We start from the raw sequence: 22,442 nt of genomic DNA on the forward strand, positions 1-22,442 counted from the left end.
ATTACTCATATTATTAGAGTGACTCACGTCTCCCTGGGGAGGTTGTTTTCCTCAACTGCGAGGTTTGGGTATTTTTGTTTGAGAGCTAAGTTCACCGGGCAATCTTTGGCATAGGAGTTTGACGACTTTTCGTTGATTTCTCTGAGAACCTTTTTGTGCTCTTTTTCTTCATACGGCTGACGTCTTGAGTAATGAATAACTCCATTTTATTTGTTGCATCCCTTCCACAAATTGCTGATCCATTTCATTGTTTCCAATTCTTATATGTCTTTGAACCAGATAATGGATACTTCATGAGTGTCGGTGGCATGTCTAGCTTCTTTTTTTTTTGCCAATAATTATCCAGTCCTTTTCTCCAAGCAATTCTTAAAAATATGGCTGAGGGTAAAAATTACGTAAAAATCTCTAGAAAATACTAGTACGTCTTAGATTGATTTGTACCAAGATAGATTGCTTTTGACTCGATTATACCTTTCATTAAATCATTCCTACTTGGAAGGATAGTATTGGAGTTGCTCGAAAAATTCAACTTGTATGACCTTGACTCCATGAGTCACAGTGCTTATGTACAGAGTGTATGCAAGTCGATCGGAAGTGGGTTTATAATGGGATCTAAAGCCGCCAGTTACTACAAGCTCCCCGGTGACATAAACGCACGCAGGGCGCAAGCTTGTTGTAGGCCGGTGAGACAAGTTTTTCCGAAGATCCTCCTACCGCATTATAGAGTCATACGTCAGTATAAGTGACACCACTGCTTCATGCAGCAATAGTATCATATTGGACTTGAGACCCTATTTCATGCTGAGCATAGATTTACAAGCATACAAAGAAAAACAGGCTTTCCACACCCGCTGTTTCATACGCGGTTTTCTTGTAATCGGTTTTAAAAATGTAACCGGTTCCAAAAAAGAAAACCTGTTTCAAAATGGTAACCGGTTCCAAAATGGAAAAAATAACTCCATCCTTTTGGCCTAGTCAAAAAAATGGGCCTGTAGACCAATTATACTGCTAAGCGGAATATCATCCTATAAACGCTGCCCGTTCGAAAACGTTCTATCTCATAACATTTTCGAAAAACTTCCTATCTCTGGATTTTTTTCATAAACGCTCTCTTTCAGTCAAACTGTATTGAATGTATGCTGAGAAAGCGTATTTTAAAACAAGTTATGAGATGGGACAGTTTTCAACCAAATTCTGATATTAGCCGTTCTTCAAACAAATTCTGAAATAACGCGTTCTATGTTGAGATAGGGAGATATTCCACTTACCAGTCAAAATACAAATGAGAAAGAACCAAAGTGGCAACCGATTTCGGGATTTTAATTCGAAAACTTCTTTTAACATATCGAAGTAGCTTAATTCAAAGGTGCAAAAACTGAAGTTAAATATGCATGAATTTAATATAATTTTATTTTATGTATATAAATATTTTTTACTTAATATATTTAACAATTTTTTTTAATAATTTCTTATTATAGAAAGGTTTAATTTCTATACGTACTAAAATAAATGTTTAATAATATTTTCAAATTAGTTTACAAATGATAAAAATCAATACAAATCGATGATGATTTTTATGGGTGTGACCGTATTCTATATTCTATATTATCAGAGCTCTGATATCGGATTCAATATACTTTACGCCAATCTTATCGTCTATAAATTAACTAATATTGACTATCTTACTAAAGTTAAAGCAACCATAAAATTTCACACTGATTTAATAAGTCGTTGACGACTCTCAAACATCGTACTCGTACTCCTCACATCAGCAGCGCCCACCATAAACGATGAATCGCTACCCTGCTTCACCAACATGGACAAACATTCACGGAATGCTTGTAAAAATTCGCCGGCATTTTCTTTATTGAAACACATTGGGGGCTTTAGTTTGATTACATTGTCATTGGGGCCATCTGACGAGACGAGCAACTTATGTAAAGTCTTCATACGATTCACAATCCAATGAGCCGATTTAGTATCGGGTTCACGCGTTTCACGATTCTTCACCAATTCCACACCAATAAATAGACCCAATCCACGTACATCGCCAATAATTTTGAATTCCACACTCAGTTCATGACACTTTTTCAATAAATATTCTCCAACAATGCGGGCGTTTTCTTGCAGACTTTCCTCTTCGATGACACGCATCACTGCATTAGCAATAGCGCAAGAGACCGGATTACCACCATATGTATTAAAATATGCAACACCCGTTGCATAAAAGGCATCCGCAATGGCTGGTGTGGTCACAACAGCACCCACTGGATGTCCATTACCCATTGGTTTTGCAACCGTAACAATATCGGGCACTACCTCCTGTGTTTCAAAAGCCCAATAATGTGTACCAACACGTCCAAAACCGACTTGCACTTCATCGGCTATTGTAACACCACCAGCTGCATGTACAGCATCATAGACCGCCTGGAAGTATCCAGGTGGTGGTATAATTTGACCACCACAACTTTGTAAACTCTCAGCAATGAAAGCAGCTACACCTTTACCCTGCGCCTGCAACTGTTTGCATGCTTCCACAATGGGTGCGCTATAGATTCCAGCCATATTGGCGCCGGGATGATCTTTGTCTGTGAACTTTCCGCGATACACATCAGGGCAGGGTGCAACGTGAACGTAGTGAGGTTTGGGTTCGCCACCAGGTTGATTGAATTTGTATGGTGAGACCTCCATGACAGCTGTCAAATGACCATGATAGGCGCTAGAAGAAAGAGATAAAAGCAATTTAGTATAAATAATGGTGAGTTTAACAGATTTTCTAAAACTTACTGGTCCAATGTGATGATATCTTGTCGCTTAGTATAGTTGCGTGCCAAACGCAAAGCCAAATCATTCGCTTCCGAGCCAGAGTTAACAAAGAAGCAAACTGACAAATCGCCGGGCATTTTACTGGTTAATGTTTTAGCGCATTGTACAAGCTCGTCATGCAGAAAACGATTGTTGGTGGAAATTGTTGCCATTTGTAGACTTCCGGCGCGCACCACTTTCGGATGGCAATGACCCACTAAAATGAGACAAAAAATAGAGCAAATGTTAGTAAATTGATTGACTACTATTAAACCACTACCAAAAACGAAGTGACTGCGGACTAACAAAATTGAAAGTGGTAGATAGTAAGAGAGTTTCAAGGAGCGCAACCCTTTTAAGGGGCTGTTAGCGCAATTTATGCCTTCTAAAGCCCAAGTGTAAACCTCTCTGCCCGTGGCGAATCTTGTTTACTTATCAGTCGATGTTCTGGCCATCCCAAATTCCTCAAGGGGGTTGGATGACCTAGAAAGCTCAACGTAGAAATACTAAATCGTTTCCCTAATAGTCGGGCTAGTACCTTAATGGTGCTATTTTCTGGAGCATACCGGACTAAAACTCCTTACCGCTAAAAGGTGAAGGAAGAAGGTAGAGGTTGCGAAGGGGCTTCTCGATAAAAATTCAAGGGATAAAAATGAACTACGGAAAAGATGGCACAGCTAGAATATTTGGATGCTACTATATTTGACATTTGCTTTCTGAACACTTGCCTTGTAAACTGAACAAGGGCTATTTAAAGGAAAAAACACTTAAACGCATTTCGTCTGTGACGAAGGTTTCACTATGCATCTGTAGCTAAAACTCTTTAGCCTGCCTCTATTAAAATTTAAGCCCATCTTACTTCACTCAAAAAGTCTCCTATTAATGGAAGCACTGTCCTAGTCTGGAGCTAGTACACTAACAAAACTTTTCGAGACTAATTGTGGTGAGGTTCTTCTCAGGAAGTGGCTGAAAAAGAGATGGGATGAACAGAAATGAGGCATTATCGCTCTAGACTGACGGTTCAAAAATGGACTGGGCATGGAAGCTGGTTTTTGAGCGGTTTAAGGTCTCGCTTTCATCCCGTATCCTTGACTTGGTTAGACTTTTCCAAGCGAAATTGTTAGGTATAAAGACGGCCAAAGGACTAATGTCCAAGGCGAAGGGTTTTGTATTTATCCAAGAGCCTACCAACACTCATAGCCTTTTGTTTTATCCATCTCGTCAACCAAGGACATCAGCAAGAAGATAATTCTCAGTTACAGGAGAATTGAAGGTCAGACAAGCTTGCAAAGGCTGGAAGCATTCGATACGAGATGCATCATCCACTCAGATCTATCAAAAGAAACATATATAAATGATTTCAGAAAATAGCGATTTGTAACTGGCAGTGTTGGGAAGCTTGTAGGACAACCAAAAACACATGGCCGGCTTACGATAGAAAAAGAACAGTGGAACTGCAAGTTGCTGAAAGAAAGAAATCTTTAGAATTACTAGGAGCGTGTATGTAGGAAATGGGTTTGCAGTAAACTGAACATCTCACTGAGGTCTGCAAAAGGAGGCATTCAAGTCGATCTACGAAAGACTTTACCACTCACTATCGATAAAATGATTTTACTAAGATGACTGATGGGGTGACATTCGCAGTTAAGATGGAACGACTTGGAAGGTTAGGTGTGAACAAATTAATTAGTACGGAATTGCAGTCGGGGTAGGAAACTAAAAGTGTTCGCTTCCGGTCGGATTTGCTTTTTTTAACGACTAATAACTGTCGCTGCCTAAGCAGAACTTTATCTTCTTTTTCTTCCCGAATGTTTTGGGGAGTTTTAACGATCCAAACAATAGCAGCCTTAAGGTACTAGCCCCACCATCGCGGAAACGATTGACCACGTTGAACCTCCTTTGTCAAACAACCCGCTTCCTCTGTGAGGACCTTGGAGTCCTCAGAGCCTCGTCTGCTAAAAAAACAGGATTCCCCATGGTTAGGTGATGTTGCCAATTGGGTTGGGAAAGCTATAAAATATGATGGCAGTACCCTGTCGTTATTGCTGTTGCAGTATTTCGCCCTATTCAGTAGGTGCGACCACTCAAAGGATTGTCAAACAAGTCCAAATAATATCAACAGAGTTTTACCATAAGGAAGTTAATGTTAAGGTTTTGGTTTCATATTAAAATTGAACAGATAGTTATTTAAGGTTTGACAAAAACAACAACAAAAATCAAAAGAAGAATGATTCAAGAAGGCGTGTCATACTTTTGATTGACTTCAACATTACAACAACTCGCCAGAACGAGTAATATTTCTCGATAGACATTGCTATATGTACACCAATCACTCCAAGGCAATCTATTACAGCTCTGATTCTGGGATTACTTTTGCTAACATTTTATTCTTCTCATCGCATAAAATCACCAAGACCCTGAAACCTTTCGCCGGAGAAATACAAACAAGTATTCTCAGCAACTTTAAAAACTACATGTTGGCAATGTGGTCGGTCACCACAAATAGAGAGCTCTGATATCTTTTCCTTGTCAGTTTCACTCAAGTTGATCAAGCTACACTGCTCAAAGCCCAAAATATTAAATAAATCAACCCAAATAAAGTAAGTCCAAGTGAACTTAATTTCTATTGAACAGCTCGTCCAATCGCTTATATCAATATGCTTCAATACCTAATATTAATACAGTACTTTTCCAAGCACTTGCTAAGAAAACAATAAAATATATTGTCTGATAACGTTAGTCAAGCAAAACCAATGAAGCTCAACAACAAAAGCTAAAAGAGAACGTCCGCCACTTTGAAGTGATCGTTTGGTCACTCAAATGCTCGGATCGCATCAAAAACAAACAGCATACTTTCCTCAATACCATTGCTATTCTAACTTTTTGTTTTCAAAAAGAATTTATTTTTAGCAAAGTTTATTCTTAGGCAGGGTGTCAGCTGATCATAAACCACATGCGGAAAACTACAGTCCCTCATTTTCTCAAGCACACCATTCTATTTGTGTATATGTATATGTACGTATGTACATACATACACAGATATTTATAAATGATTTTGTTGTTAAACGATTGACACCGTCCCCCTTTTTCGTCTGAGCATAGCGATCATTGGTTTGCCTATAGTACGTAACCATCGAGAGATCAGCGATCACGTGCTTTTGAAGTGTGCTTACCCTGCAGTCGTGCCAACTAGTTTCTACCTACATACGTCAAAACTAATATAATGCAAGGAGCAAGTAATCAACTTTTTTCATATACATACATAAAAAAATAATATTTTTAATATGAGAATGTTTTAGAACCTAGACGATGTCAACGAAAGGGCCGACGAGTTAGCAAAGAAAAATACAGCTCCCTATGAATAGACGGTAGACAGCCCAATACGCACGGGGCTGCAAATTTAACAGCAACTCGAGGCGTCCGTTATTTTATAACACAAGTTCTGGTAACTTATTGTGTTTTCCCGTTTGATCTTCAAACAAATGCTGGTAACACTACGGACGTATTCAGGACACCTAACCTAGGAGATGTCCTATTTCGATAAAAAAAAGATCCGATATTCCCTTGAGGTGGTAACACAGTCAACTCAGCATGCTAGTTAAGGTAGAAAGGATGGTCCGTAATGACCTCACATAGTGTGAATGTGCCCAATGTGTTACTAGAAGTTTGTTCGACGGACAAAGTGGAAACCCCGTTCTAGAATCAATACCTATGTATGTTATAAATTACTCTGTTCTCTTGCCAAATAACAGAAGCTTTCTAGAATCTACCCTTTTTACATCTTCGTGATCTGTAAGCTGTGTCACTCATAATAGCTGGCGGACACAGGTCGTACTCAACCGTTCTTTCCTGCAACCGCACTTTCTACCAGTGCTCTCACTGATGAGTGTGATTTTACAAACAATTTTGATTCAATAATTAGGACCCGTCCTTCAAGTGTTGGATACCGCTATGTTATTATAACAATAAGGTATGTAGTCAACCTCTCCCGAGATATTGAGTCTCCTTGCGTTTTCGTAGTATACTAAATAAAATTAAAAGAGAAGTTAAGGGATAGTTAGCTACCGACTATGGAGGTGATCGTGCTGTTGTATGATGGGCATCTTGGAACCCACATCGATTTGATGAATGGCTCCTCTAAATAGTAGTAAAACTTTCGAAGAAGTCAAGGTTGAACTCAAACACAGTGAGATAGTTATAGTCATATTGGGGTGGAAAGGAAAAACTATATTAAGTAGTAACGTTAAACCACTGAAGCGGAAAAATTAGCAATATACTTGCCCCATTTGATGTCATGAACCAAGAGTTGGGAAGAGCTATTCATCTTGACTGAATGTTTAGCCAGAGAAATTTGGTAGACAAGCTCAGTGTTGTTAATAAACGGGAAAGGGAGCATAGAAAAGAACTGACTAAAATAAGTGAGACCCACTATTTAGGCATGGATTCGAAACCGAGTCTTCTGTCATTAATACCACTCCAGTCGAACCATATTAAACACCCCAGCGGGTTAGGGGGTCAGAATATTCCCGCGGTAGGTATGCCCGTCGTAAGAGGCGACTAAAATACCAGATTCCAGGGGCTGTGTAGCGCAACCCTTCAGGTTGCCAGCGCAATATATAGCTTCTCCAAACCCAATTGTCAACCTCACCTATCCGCGGCGAATCCTGTTTCACTAGCAGACGAAGCTCTGGCGACCCCAAGCTCCTCATCTAACTTGGGGTGGAGAGGGAGGGGATGGCCTGAAGGTTTAATGTGGCCACATAAATCGTTCTCGAGATGGTCGGGCTAGCACCTTAATGGTGCTGTTATACCGGAGCGTACCGGATCAGTATCCGGCAAAACACCATTACATCGATAACACTCCCCAAAGCCTTCGGGGAGCAACAACAACTACAACAACAACAACCATATTAAACAACAACCTCACTGGGAGCTTAGCCACCGACTAACAGCAAGCCTATTTTTATTGCTTGCTGTGTTAGTGCTTCATGGAATCATCAAGACAGCAACAAAAGCAGGCCTGCTATGTCATTGCTTCATGGAATTGCTATCAAGATAGCAGCAAAATATGTCTGCTGTTCCAATTTTATCGTTGAATGCAAAACAGAAAATTGATTCTATAAACAGCGTAGATACCAACTCCACAATAGAAGTGCGAAAGATTTAATAAATGGGTTATCATCATCCATTAATAGACACTTAACCGCCTTAGCAACCTTGGCCGTTTCGTAAAAAGTAACTCGCGCTTGTTAAAAGCACCGAGGGAGATGAAGTCTCTGTAAGCTTTACGCAGATATGAAGATAGTGCAATGCATAAAAGCCCAAGGGCTTCACTGGCTAGGTCATGTTATAAGAATGGTCAAATACGGGGGGACCTCCACTGAGTTGGGAGAGACAGGTGGATGAAGATAAGATATCCCTTGCTGCTGAAGCCCACCTCACTGTATATTTTGAGCTGCAACTCCTTGGGTGTGATATGGGAGTTCCTTTCCGCTTCTACTTTCGACGCGCTTCATATTACTGGACTGGTAGAACTATCATAGTTCGGACTACAATTAGAATCGGGACAAATGTTTCTAGGTTTAAGCTCTCAAACTTTAAGATTTTAATCATGAGCGAGCGGCGCCCTCTTTCACACTAGCTCAATTTTGTTTAGTTGTAGTCTGATATTATTTCTGACTAGTGTGATATTCTGCTGCAGGGTACAAACACATGAATTGGACTCTCGTGTTTTGCATTGCACCTTATCGTCTGCTGACTGTACCGCTTACGTAGTGTTGTTAGTACTATTGTGATAATATAGTAAGGCTATTGAAAACATGTGAACATCTCGTGTCGAAATATACAGCTGATAACCCACAAGCAAATATAACGCGAACTGTATACATATACATACATATATAGGAATATTAGGCTGACCTAACCAAAGTCGGTATCTTTTTCTATAGGATTTATAAAACTTGCTCCCGTCAAGAAGAAATTTAAATATGTTTCAGGATTCACATAAAGTGGATCAATTCAAAAATAACAGTCAAATATTCCATATTTTTTAGATAGTTTGGTTTAAGAACGACTTTTTTTCATATTTTTGGAAGATAGATAGAATTCTTGATAGACTTTGATTTCTAAGATATTACTAGAAAGCTCTTTTCATCAATCTGCCAAAGTCAATCCATTTTCATCCCAAATTTTCACAAGCCATGCAAATTCCAATACTCATGGTATGAATCCGCTGAAAATTAGCATACTTTTAGTGAAGCACCCTAATGTTCATGTAGTATAATTCTTTACTTCGTTAGTGAATGTTTATTTTTAAATTAGATTATGCAGTTGTTTATTTTTCAATAAACAACTAAGTATAACAAATGGCATAATCAGTTACTGCTGACTATTTGAAACGTGATGGAAAATTCTATGAATTATCTCGTCCTAAATACTATTTGTATAATATGGCACTTGAATAAAACAAACTTGAATTTGCTTGGAAAATAATATATAGCAGTGTAAAAAGTTAGACTAGTTTGAGACTAGTCGCTGGAGATCAAACGAGTTTTCAAATGTTTCCGTTTGTATGAGCACTAAAGCTTATCACGATGTATGTAAAAAAAGTTTAAAATGTGCCCCCGGGTTTTGAACACTTGCCTCAAGAAGAGTTCAAATAATATAAAAAAATATTCTCGGCACCCTGTAAATGCAGCGAGATTTGGATTTTTTCGATGTTTTGTATATCTAATTTTCCATTTTTCTTTTGCAGTTTGGTTAACTGGCGAAAGGTAATAATTAATTTGTTCAGATACTGAGAATGGAATGATATCTGCACCTTTTCTGACTTTATGCTTATTTTTTTGTTTTTCATATATGGCCCGCATAAAGGGTGCCGGTTTTACTAAGCCATCGATAAAAGCCGAACGTGTCCAGATAGCTTAATGGTTTCTTCGGAGGAATTGGGCCCTGAGTAAATGCCTTTCCAACAATTTATCAGTCATTGAAATTGGTTATCAAATAACCAACATCTAAAAAAAACAACTAATTTCGCTGTTTTTACAGGGTGTGTTTCAGTTTTTGAAATCTGCAGTAACTATTCGAATCTCGGCGGACATTTTCAAGATCAAGTCTTGTTCCACACTTTTTAACAACACATTACAGTGCTTCCCTTTCATCTACTGCTAAATATACGGGTAGTTAGTAGACTTCCTTGACCCAAGCTCTTTAAATCATTTATATAACACGGCCTAGCCTGCAAAGTTATTCGCTGCATCATATTCATGTATACGTAAATATAACGCAGCACATCATTAAATTTTCTGACACGATTCCGATCAAAACATCAGGTAAGGCGTGATTCAAGATTTTTATGCTCCGGTAAAGGACTGTACTTTTCATCTGCCTCCTCAGTCCAAAGTAGCACCTGCTGTCAAAAGTATTTCTCCGTAGAATTTCTTGGCTATCTGCCAAAGCGCGAGTACGAGTCTTTCATTATTAATAGAAAGTACTTTGTTTTTACCTTGTTACCCCGAGAGCCATTTTATGCCCCAAATTTTTTCAGGCAGCCAGCCAGATATGCTGCAAAAATTATTCTCTCCAGCAACAGGTAAGGAAATCGCTTTCTCTGAAGTTTCCCTACTATATTTCCGTGGAGCTTAAATTTAGGCATAGCAGCATACAAACAACTTCTGTTCTCGCTGTCCAAAGCTGCTTTGAAGTTTACAAATAGGTTGGCATTCGATTCGTCTGTTCTCCGTATCATGCAAAACTGATCGGTAATCGATTCACCAGCCCTAAGGCTGCACTGATAAGGCCCAATTAGTTTTTCGAGTTTAGGCTTCAACGTTTTGGGTTGACGGAACGTATATTCAGGGATTGGAGTATCGAGTTCGTTATCATCACGTCAGTTGTTTGTTTGAGCGCGCTGCAGCCCTATAATGTCCTATCTTGGTTGTCACAAGGTAATGCTGCAATTGTTTTGTTGTAAAATACTTGTGTTCCGTCTGCCTTCGATCATGACGTGATCAATTGCGTTTCGTGTTCACTGATAAGACCTTGATATATCTTTACAAATGGTGTTTTTTAAAATAATGCCCTTTTCTAAAATACGAAAGTTGTGGAAATAGTTCTATGTTGCTTCTAATACGATATTATCCCCTTTTCCGATAGTTCCAAAACCTCCATAAATATCTGCATTGGAAATATTAACTGCCTTTTTAAGATAGCTCTGAACCAGGCGAAAAGTCGAAATAGTTTAGCTGCTACTTTTCTGCATTACCGGCCTTCGGTCGCTCTTTAACACAAAATATACCTAGATCGGTCTAACACCGGCTAAAAAGCATTTCCGCCTAGAAACCTTTTCATAAGTGTATACAGTAGGTTGGGTCAAATTTATTGTTGAAAAGGCACATCCAGTTTCTGAATCTACGGTAATATTGTCCATGGGACCATACGTCTGAAATGAATTTCGAGCCACCCTCATTTTGTTAGAAAATTTTATATCCCAATCCCAATATTCAAATAAAATACATGAAAATAAATGTCAAATTGGGATTCGAATTGGGGTATAAACTTTTCTAACAAAATTAGGGAGGCTCGAAATTCATGTCAGACCTATGGTCCCATGGACAATATTACTCAGTATGACCCGCCCTAGTGTACAGGCTATTAATATTTCGCATTCCCCAAAATTTCCCTCTGGCATGTTTAATACGAATTGAGTCAAATATAAATTGTTTGTCATTGTCTAAATATACTTTGATGAATCTATGGCGAAAAAATTCCCTCGGTGGAACTACTTTCCTGCAAATTGGGTTACCTACATACATATGTACATATATGCTATTGAGTTTACGTATGGGAAAGGCTAGGGACGGGACCTACATGTTTTATGGCTACTCTACAACGGCATCCGAAAGTCAGATGATTTTTCACTGAAAGGATTTTCATAGCAGAAATGCACGGAGTGTTTACCAAATCACTGCCGAAGGCCGACCCCGCTTAGAAAAGTAATTGTATAACTGAAAAAACTTGTTTCTAAATTTTCGATGTTGCTTTTCCCGGTGCATGAACCCAGGATCTTCGGTGTGATAGGCGGAGCACACTACCACCACACCACGGCGGCCGTATATATGTTTCGCTTTATCATTTTATATGCTAACAGTAACACTCAAAAATTTTTAGCTGTAACATAAACAATTTGCTATGTACTTAATTTTAGCTTTCAAGGTGATGTAATAAAATTCATATTATTTTTAGCACACGTGTTCAATGTACATACATACATATGTAATACATACATACATATGTGCATGCTAATGTGTCGTGGAAGTCCTGGAATCAAACCGAAACCGTAACCACTTGAAACAGTTTAAGGCCGGAATGGGCTCTTCTTGTCTTTGTCAAAACACGGCAACTCTTCACTAATTTTTACACAATTTCCATGTAAGGTATTGAATATTTAATCCTGCTTCATGTCTCATAATCGAATTCTGGACTGGCACCAATTTCTGAATAATGGGATCTGCCCTACGAAGACATTGCGTCCCATAAATGAAAGCCAAGCATTTGCTCAGACTCGATTTTCTAGATATGGGAACTGAACTGAACTTATGACAAAGAGCGAACCATATAGCCCGTTTACTTCTGCCGTACATTTTACACCCACGTACAGAAGTTAACTATTTTAGGTGTCCAGATGAACTCTCGTACCTCGACGTAAACTAAATTATGAACATACTAGATAAATGAGAACATTCTAATTGGTTCGTAACCTAAAGCTCGGAATCAAATAATTATTATAATATTCCGTGATAAGAGAAATTTGCTACGATGGGTAATAATAAGGCACATAAATTTTGCGGATAATCTTTATCTTTATAATAAAATCCTTCCTCTTTTTAACAAATTACGCATTTAATCTTACGTTATAAAAGTTGTATCTCGCTAATACGTTTTTCTCTGTTGAGCAGTTTTAGATATAGGCGCCTAAAAAACCAATGCTTTTAGAACACTTGGCAAAAAAAAAAAAACCGTACGTTATGCGGTTGTGCCACTTGTGCTGGTTGGACTGGATTCGGATATGGTTGGAAAAGGTTTTCAAACCACTGCCGGAGGGGAACCACGCAATAGAAGGATATCTAAAGTATATGGATGTAAGTTGTCGTGTCGCTCTTTTCTTTTCCACAGGTTGACTTATACACATGGTTTTTTTCACAACAAATGTCGGGAAGTGGACCAGAGGCCAACCTTTAATAAATAAAATCGTTAACGGCACGATTTTTTTGAAATTCGGTATATGGGTATTTCCGTAACTAGCTCATTATCTAAGGAAATTTTCTTTCCGGAAATTGGAACAGGGACCGACCTATCTTAATATATATACATATTTCATATGTACGTGTGTTTGTGATTGAACTCCTCCTAAGCGACTGAAGCGGTTTTGATGAAATTTTGAGAATGCTTAATATTTACATTTTGGTCCATTCTATTTCTTATTTTTCAGGGAAGAGCACCAGGGCCGACTCATTCAAAACAAAAAAATGTATGGTTGATTTGCTCGAAATATGGTACATGCGTATTCCTTGACTAGCTTATTATTTATGAAGCTTGTATATCCGGAAATCGAACCACAGACCACAGAATGGGTCAATCTTAATACAAAATCAGTTGGTAACCACATAACACAAGATCGTAGATGGTTTGTAAATGGATTTTAGTTTCATATGTTAACCCATTTCCTATATATAGACCAAAATATGGACCAGGGTTCTATTATGTTTTCACATTATGGGTAACAAAATACGAAAAGCTTTAGGTATAAAAGAGAAAAAAGGAAAATAAAAGATAAAAGTGGTAATGGGGAGAGACAAAGGGAAGAGGATGATAATAGATAGAGGGTGAAGGTGAGGGAGAGGAAATAAATTGGGAGTAGGAAGGTGGGAAATGGAGATAGGAATGGAAAAAAGGCGTGGGGAAAATAGAAAATGGTGAAGCAAGAGAAGGGAGGGAGAAGAAGAAAAATAGAGGAAGTTGAAGAAGGAGAGTAGGAATAAAAGAGAGTAAAATCAAGAAAGTCAAAGGTAGAAGATACGAAGGAAAGACAAGGGTCGCAGGGAGCAATATTATCGGGCAGGAGAATGTCGCAATCATGTATCTATATCTCAAGCAGGACAAAGTCTGCTGGGTACTCTAGTATTCTATAAAAGAGTATCGCCCTCAAATTCATTACAAACACTTGGTGAAAAGTTGTAATTTGTATTTTTCCCAAACCAAGGACCGTATTGTTCCATAAGTTCCGTGACCGTATGTCAAAGTCATGCACCAGTCATGCTATATTACAGGGATGCACCTTAACGTTAAGCTAATCGTTTATCAAAAAATTTCCACCGTTTCCGTTGAAACACTTCGAAATATTATCGATAAAGAAATTATCAAAATAAATTGTATCTCGTTTTTAACTGAAACGAAAAGCTTTCGTTAACGTTAAAAACGTTAACAAAAACGTGATACTTTATGTTTGAATTGTGCTGGCAATGCTATAGCAATGGTGAAGCCGTAAGGTGGCAACAACGAGCGCACATACACACACAAACTCTATGTAATTTGTTTGTGTAATTCGTTGGTGGTAATGTCAAAAATACTTTGAGAAATGTTCGTACTGTCAAAATTCATGAGAAAAGTTGCAATCAGCTTGGCTAATGCTTTCACCTTTAATGACTCCGCCATCAATCAGCTTTGCCAGCATAGTTTGAAATTAATAATCAACATAAACGATTTGATTTCGTTTTGATATGGCAGAAAACGAAACGAAATCATTTCGTTAATTTGACGATCTTAACGTTAATAAACGAAACGAAATGACTTCGTTTCGTTTATTAACGTTGATTATCGTAACGAAATGATATCGTTTCGTTGGTTAAGCATGCCTGCTATATTACATCAATCCGACATTCGTGCCATTCCATATACATTGTTATTAGAAAACAGTTCGTGATCAAGGCACGTATGCGACGATACAGAGCCAGATCCAAAACATATTATATCGGTTTGATTTCTTGGTATTATTGTACATTGAATGCTCATAAAACCTTTTTACACTTGAGGGTCATTGGTCCTCGAATAACGCATTGATCTTCACGTGATCCACACGCGATCATAAAGCACACACTGAGGTCAGCCACTTATAGATGTAGGTCGGACGTTAGAAATATTTATACATATGTATATACATGACAAACAAATATCATGACTGATAAAGCGCATGTATGTAAATCAGCGCTCCCCATTTAGTTGAATAATTATTGGCGCCACTTCACACGTATTATTATTCTCTTTCGTCTTTATTCGTATTTACTTGTCGCCACGGTTGCTACAAGATGTTTTCATTTGGGACCAAAATTCATCGAAAAAATCCCAAAGAAATGGACCAAATTTTTGTTTATACTCAGTTGAGCAGAGCTCACAGAGTATATTAAGTTTGATTGGATAACGGTTGGTTGTACATATATAAAGGAATCGAGATAGATATAGACTTCCATATATCAAAATAATCAGGATCGAAAAAAAATTTGATTGAGCCATGTCCGTCCGTCCGTCCGTCCGTCCGTCCGTCCGTCCGTTAACACGATAACTTGAGTAAATTTCGAGGTAACTTGATGAAATTTGGTACGTAGGTTCCTGAGCACTCATCTCAGATCGCTATTTAAAATGAACGATATCGGACTATAACCACGCCCACTTTTTCGATATCGAAAATTTCGTAAAACCGAAAAAGTGCGATAATTCATTACCAAAGACAGATAAAGCGACGAAACTTGGTAGATGAGTTGAATTTATGACGCAGAATAGAAAATTAGTAAAATTTTGGACAATGGGCGTGGCACCGCCCACTTTTAAAAGAAGGTAATTTATAATTTTTGCAAGCTGTAATTTGTCAGTCGTTGAAGATATCATGATGAAATTTGGCAGGGACGTTACTCCTATTACTTTATGTACGCCTAATAAAAATTAGCAAAATCGGAGAAGGACCACGCCCACTTTTAAAAAAAAATTTTTTTTTAAGTAAAATTTTAACAAAAAATATAATATCTTTACAGTATATAAGTAAATTATGTCAACATTCAACTCCAGTAATGACATGGTGCAACAAAATACAAAAATAAAAGAAAATTTCAAAATGGGCGTGGCTCCGCCCTTTTTCATTTAATTTGTCTAGGATACTTTTAACGCCATAAGTCGAACAAAAATTAACCAATCCTTTTTAAATTTGGTAGGGGCATAGATTTTATGATGTTAACTCTTTTCTGTGAAAACGGGCGAAATCGGTTGATGCCACGCCCAGTTTTTATACACAGTCGTCCGTCTGTCCTTCCGCATGGCCGTTAACACGATAACTTGAGTAAATTTTGAGGTAACTTGATAAAATTTGGTATGTAGGTTCCTGAGCACTCATCTCAGATCACTATTTAAAATGAACAATATCGGACTATAACCACGCCCACTTTTTCGATATCGAAAATTTCGTAAAACCGAAAAAGTGCGATAATTCATTACCAAAGACAGATAAAGGGACGAAACTTGGTAGATGAGTTGAACTTATGACGCAGGCGAGAAAATTAGTAAAATTTTGGACAATGGGCGTGGCACCGCCCACTTTTAAAAGAAGATAATTTAAAAAAAAAAATTTTTTTAAAGTAAAATTTTAACAAAAAATTTAATATCTTTACAGTATATAAGTAAATTATGTCAACATTCAACTCCAGTAATGACATGGTGCAACAAAATACAAAAATAAAAGAAAATTTCAAAATGGGCGTGGCTCCGCCCTTTTTCATTTAATTTGTCTAGGATACTTTTAACGCCATAAGTCGAACAAAAATTAACCAATCCTTTTGAAATTTGGTAGGGGCATAGATTTTATGATGTTAACTGTTTTCTGTGAAAACGGGCGAAATCGGTTTATGCCACGCCCAGTTTTTATACACAGTCGTTCTTCCGCATGGCCGTTAACACGATAAGTTGAGCAAAAATCGACATATCTTTAATGAACTTAGTTCACCTACTTACTTGAACTCACTTTATTTTGGTATGAAAAATGAACGAAATCCGACAATGACCACGCCCACTTTTTCGATATCGAAAATTACGAAAAATGAAAAAAATGCCATAATTCTATACCAAATACGAAAAAAGGGATGAAACATGGTGAGGTAATTGGATTGGTTTATTGACACGAAATATAACTTTAGAAAAAACTTTATAAAATGGTTGTGACACCTACCATATTAAGTAGAAGAAAATGAAAAAGTTCCGCAGGGCGAAATAAAAAACCCTTAAAATCTTGGCAGGTATTACATATATAAATAAATTAGCGGTATCCAACAGATGATGTTCTGTGTCACCCTGGTCCACATTTTGGTCGCGATCTGGAAAACGCCTTCACATATACAACTACCACCACTCCCTTTTAAAACTCTCATTAATACCTTTAATTTGATACCCATATCGTACAAACACATTCTAGAGTCACCCTGGTCCACCTTTATGGCGATATTTCGAAACGGCGTCCACCTATAGAACTAAGGCCCACTCCCTTTTAAAATACTCATTAACACCTTTCTTTTGATACCCATATTGTACAAACAAATTCTAGGGTCACCCCTGGTCCACCTTTATGGCGATATCTCGAAACGGCGTACACCTATGGAACTAAGGATTACTCCCTTTTAAAATACTCATTAACACCTTTCTTTTGATACCCATATTGTACAAACAAATTCTAGGGTCACCCCTGGTCCACCTTTATGGCGGTATCTCGAAACGGCGTCCACCTATGGAACTAAGGATTACTCCCTTTTAAAATACTCATTAACACCTTTCATTTGATACCCATATCGTACAAACGCATTCTAGAGTCACCCTGGTCCACCTTTATAGCGATATCTCGAAAAGGCGACCACCTATACAACAACCACCACTCCCTTTTAAAGCCCTCATTAATACCTTTAATTTGATACCCATATCGTACAAACACATTCTAGAGTCACCCATGGTCCACCTTTATGGCGATATTTCGAAACGGCGTCCACCTATATAACTAAGGCCCACTCCCTTTTAAAATACTCATTAACACCATTCGTTTGATGCCCATATTGTACAAACAAATTCTAGGGTCACCCCTGGTCCACCTTTGTGGCGATATCTCGAAACGGCGTCCACCTATGGAACTAAGGATTACTCCCTTTTAAAATACTCATTAACACCTTTCTTTTGATACCCATATTGTACAAACAAATTCTAGGGTCACCCCTGGTCCACCTTTATGGCGATATCTCGAAACTGCGTCCACCTATGGAACTAAGAATAACTCCCTTTTAAAATACTCATTAACACCTTTCATTTGATGCCCGTATCGTACAAACGCATTTTAGAGTCACCCCTGGTCCACCTTTATGGCGATATCTCGAAAAGGCGACCACCTATACAACTACCACCTATCCCTTTTAAAACCCTCATTAATACCTTTAATTTGATACCCATATCGTACAAACAAATTCTAGGGTCACACCTGGTCCACCTTTATGGCGATATCTCGAAACGGCGTCCACCTATGGAACTAAGGATTACTCCCTTTTAAAATACTCATTAACATCTTTCGTTTGATACCCATATTGTACAAACGCATTCTAGGGTCACACCTGGTCCACCTTTATGGCGATATCTCGAAACGGCGTCCACCTGTGGAACTAAGCATCACTCCCTTTTAAAATACTCATTAACACCTTTCTTTTGATACCAATATTGTACAAACAAATTCTAGGGTCACACCTGGTCCACCTTTGTGGCGATATCTCGAAACGGCATCTACCTGTGGAACTAAGGATTACTCCCTTTTAAAATACTCATTAACGCCTTTCATTTGATACCCATATCGTACAAACGCATTCTAGAGTCACCCCTGGTCCACCTTTATGGCGATATCTCGAAAAGGCGACCACCTATGGAACTAAGGATTACTTCCTTTTAAAATACTCGTTAACACCTTTCTTTTGATACCCATATTGTACAAACAAATTCTAGGGTCACCCCTGGTCCACCTTTATGGCGGTATCTCGAAACGGCGTCCACCTATGGAACTAAGGATTACTTCCTTTTAAAATACTCGTTAACACCTTTCTTTTGATACCCATATTGTACAAACAAATTCTAGGGTCACCCCTGGTCCACCTTTATGGCGGTATCTCGAAACGGCGTCCACCTATGGAACTAAGGATTACTCCCTTTTAAAATAATCATTAACACCTTTCATTTGATACCCATATCGTACAAACGCATTCTAGAGTCAACCTGATCCACCTTTATGGCTATATCTCAAAAAGGCGACCACTTATACAACTACCACCACTCTCTTTTAAAACCCTCATTAATACCTTTAATTTGATACCCATATCGTACAAACAAATTCTAGGGTCACCCCTGGTCCACCTTTATGGCGATATCTCGAAACGGCGTCCACCTATGGAACTAAGGGTTACTCCCTTTTAAAATACTCATTAACACCTTTCATTTGATACCCATATCGTACAAACGCATTCTAGAGTCAACCTGATCCACCTTTATGGCTATATCCCTAAATGGCTTCCACCTATAGAACTATGGCCCACTCCCTCATAAAATACTCTTTAATGCCTTTCATTTGATACAAATGTCATAAAAACACATTCCAGGGTTTCCCTCGGTTCATTTTCCTACATGGTCATTTTCCCTTATGTTGTCACCATAGCTCTCAACTGAGTATGTAATGTTCGGTTACACCCGAACTTAACCTTCCTTACTTGTTTTAATTAGCTTACAAACAATTCGGCTATTCCCGAATGTGTCGAATTCTTTGTAAAATTTTTGATTTCAGGTTGTGGTAAAGTACAAAGTCGCACACACTTTCATTCTAACAAAAAGCCTTATATAAATAATTGTTTTCACGAAAAACGTCAGCGCAAACCCGTGCCGCAAGCCAGATGTCGGAAGGGTTGCACATTTGGCGAATGCCGACGCACCCGTGGAATACACCGAAAGGGTAAAAATTCAGAGCTTTATAAATGGCATACGGGACGTCGAAACGAAGCGAGCCACATACGCAAACCCAAAGCCAACATTTGCAGAAATGGTATCACATGCATTGACTCAGGAAACTGCCTCACTATTGAGTAAAACAGCATACAAAGCTCATCGTGTGGAAGTGGAAAGACCGGATTGGGTAGACACAATTTTGGAAGCACTGAAGGGATCACAACAGAAGAATGCCGGAGTTATTAAATGTTTCAAGTGCGGCAAGCCAGGTCATATTGCACGACATTGCAGCACCGGTCCCAATAGCTCCAACAATGTGGGTGGCCGCAAACGCAGAGCAGAAGGTGATGAGCAAATCTCCAAGACCACTCAATCGTTAAACTAAATAGAGTCAGCCGCAAGGGGCGACAGCTGGCTCCCTCAATTGAATGCCCCATAATCTCTATCTCGCAGATTGGAAGAAGATCGAGCAATCTTACTGTCGGAGGGCATGTGGATGTAAAGGAACGTTTACTAACTGTAGATACGGGTGCATCCCATTCCATCATTCGATCAGATTTAGTCAACAAGAAGATAAGACCATTGCTTGGAGCAAAATTACGTACAGCCACGGGAGAGGACACCCAGGTACTTGGTGAAGTAGAATGTGAAGTAGCGATTGGGAACGTCACGGTACTACACAATTTTATAGTGGCAGGTATTGTTGATGAAATCATAATTGGAGTGGACTTCTTAATCAACCAAGGCATCAAGATCGATATGCAAAGCAAGACGATGCGATATAAGAACATGGATGTGCCACTTAATTTCGGCTACGAGAGAGGCTACCAGCAGTAAACGAGTGCTGGTGGAAGAGAGTCAGCAAATACCACCAAAATCAGAAGCAGTCATCTGGGCAAAGGTTGATGGAGATTGTGGGACAAACAAATTGTGGGTTGTCGAAGCAGCAAATAAATCAGCACTGAACATACTTGTAGGAAAAATCCTTGCTATGACAAAACAAGATGGACGTATTCCGCTAAGAATACTCAATGAGTTCAAGTCACCATTCCACTTGACCAAAGGAGCTATTTTGGGAAGATGCCAAGAGGCCGAAATAGTTATTAACTGTGAACAGCTCCAGGAACACGTTTCATCTAGTAATACTGATCTTTCAAATGACATCACGGCATGGACGCAGGGGCTAGAGGAAGCCTATCAGAGTAAGGCAAAACAACTGCTCCTAAATTACGCGAACATATTTGACCAGGATGGTTCCAAACCAGGCCGCACCAATGTTGTGAAACATCAAATTGACACGGGAGATGCGAGGCCGATCCGTCAAGCTCCACGTAGTGTTCCACTGGCAAAGCGGGAAGTTGTTAGTCAAATTGTACAAGAAATGAGCGACAGCGGCGTCATCGAACCATCAGCTAGTCCATGGAGCTCACCGGTAGTACTTGTAAAGAAGAAGGATGGAAAAATGAGGTTTTGCGTGGACTACCGGAAGTTGAATGACGTTACGAAAAAGGATAGCTACCCATTGCCAAGAATTGACGACACTATGGACTCGCTATCTGGTACGAAATGGTTTTCCACACTGGACTTGAAAAGCGGCTATTGGCAAGTTGAGGTGAAGGAGGAAGATAAAGAGGAAACAGCCTTCAGTGTTGGTGATGGTCTGTGGCAATTTACAGTGATGCCTTTTGGACTTTGTAATGCACCAGCTACCTTTGAGAGACTCATGGACCAGGTACTGAAAGGACTACATTGAAAAACATGCTTGGTGTACCTGGACGACATCATCGTATTGGGCAAGAACTTTGATGAACATCTTAAGAACTTGGAGGAAGTTTTCCAGAGAATAGCTGGCGCTTGTCTGAATTTAAGTCCCAAAAAGTGTGCGCTGTTTAAAAAGGAGGTCAATTATTTGGGTCACAAGGTAACGACAGAGGGCATCTGCACTGCGAACGAAAAAATAGAGGCTGTAAAGGATTGGCCAAGACCACAGAACTTACATGAATTGAGAAGTTTCCTTGGGCTGTGCACATATTACCGCCGATTCGTACCAAATCCGTTTACCAGTGCACCCTCGCTTCAATTTTCCCATCTATAGCCTAGATTCAGTAAATACGGGTTTTGAAATGTATTGAATCTAGCCACAGTCCTCAGATTTACTATTGAAAAGTTAAAAGCATGAACTGTGTAGTAATGGTCGAATTTCCATTTGACGAGGTACGAGAAATTAGTTATTATTAACAATGTTATTATTAAAGTTTCTGGGGTTCTGCTCTCCAACGGGAATAATTTGGCACAAAGCGTTTATAGCAGATCTACGTTGAGCATTTGTTAAGTTATCGCTTTCCAAAAATATCCCCTGGATTAAGATACTTAGTATTCTAAATTATATACACTGACATTTTTTAAATATCCAATATTTTGATATAATCATTGCATCTAAAATTACTCATATTGATGGAATAATATCAGCAGACTAAATTTTTCTGATTGAACTCTTTAGCGCAGGTTGGAAATATATAGAAACTTTTAATTCTGTAACTGGTGTTGAATTTGACGGTTGTATAGCAGAAATGCTATTAACTTCC

The 22,442-nt window shown here is 38.7% G+C and overlaps 1 protein-coding gene across 3 annotated transcripts in view; it reads right to left on the reverse strand.

Annotated features, from left to right (window-relative positions):
* Positions 1–1,392: 1,392 nt before the first annotated feature.
* Positions 1,393–22,442, reverse strand: part of LOC137250598 (alanine--glyoxylate aminotransferase 2-like) — a 54,829-nt gene continuing 33,779 nt past the window's right edge. For all 3 annotated transcript variants that reach the window (XM_067783704.1, XM_067783702.1, XM_067783703.1), the window contains 2 exons: positions 2,788–3,022; positions 1,393–2,719 (listed from right to left, as the gene is read on the reverse strand). In XM_067783704.1, the coding sequence (XP_067639805.1) occupies positions 1,711–2,719; positions 2,788–2,978 (1,200 nt within the window). In that variant the 5' untranslated portion in view covers positions 2,979–3,022 and the 3' untranslated portion in view covers positions 1,393–1,710. The remainder of the gene's footprint in view (positions 2,720–2,787; positions 3,023–22,442) is intronic.

The sequence above is a fragment of the Eurosta solidaginis genome, chromosome 4, assembly GCF_040869045.1.
Source record: "Eurosta solidaginis isolate ZX-2024a chromosome 4, ASM4086904v1, whole genome shotgun sequence".
NCBI classification, from domain to species: domain Eukaryota; kingdom Metazoa; phylum Arthropoda; class Insecta; order Diptera; family Tephritidae; genus Eurosta; species Eurosta solidaginis.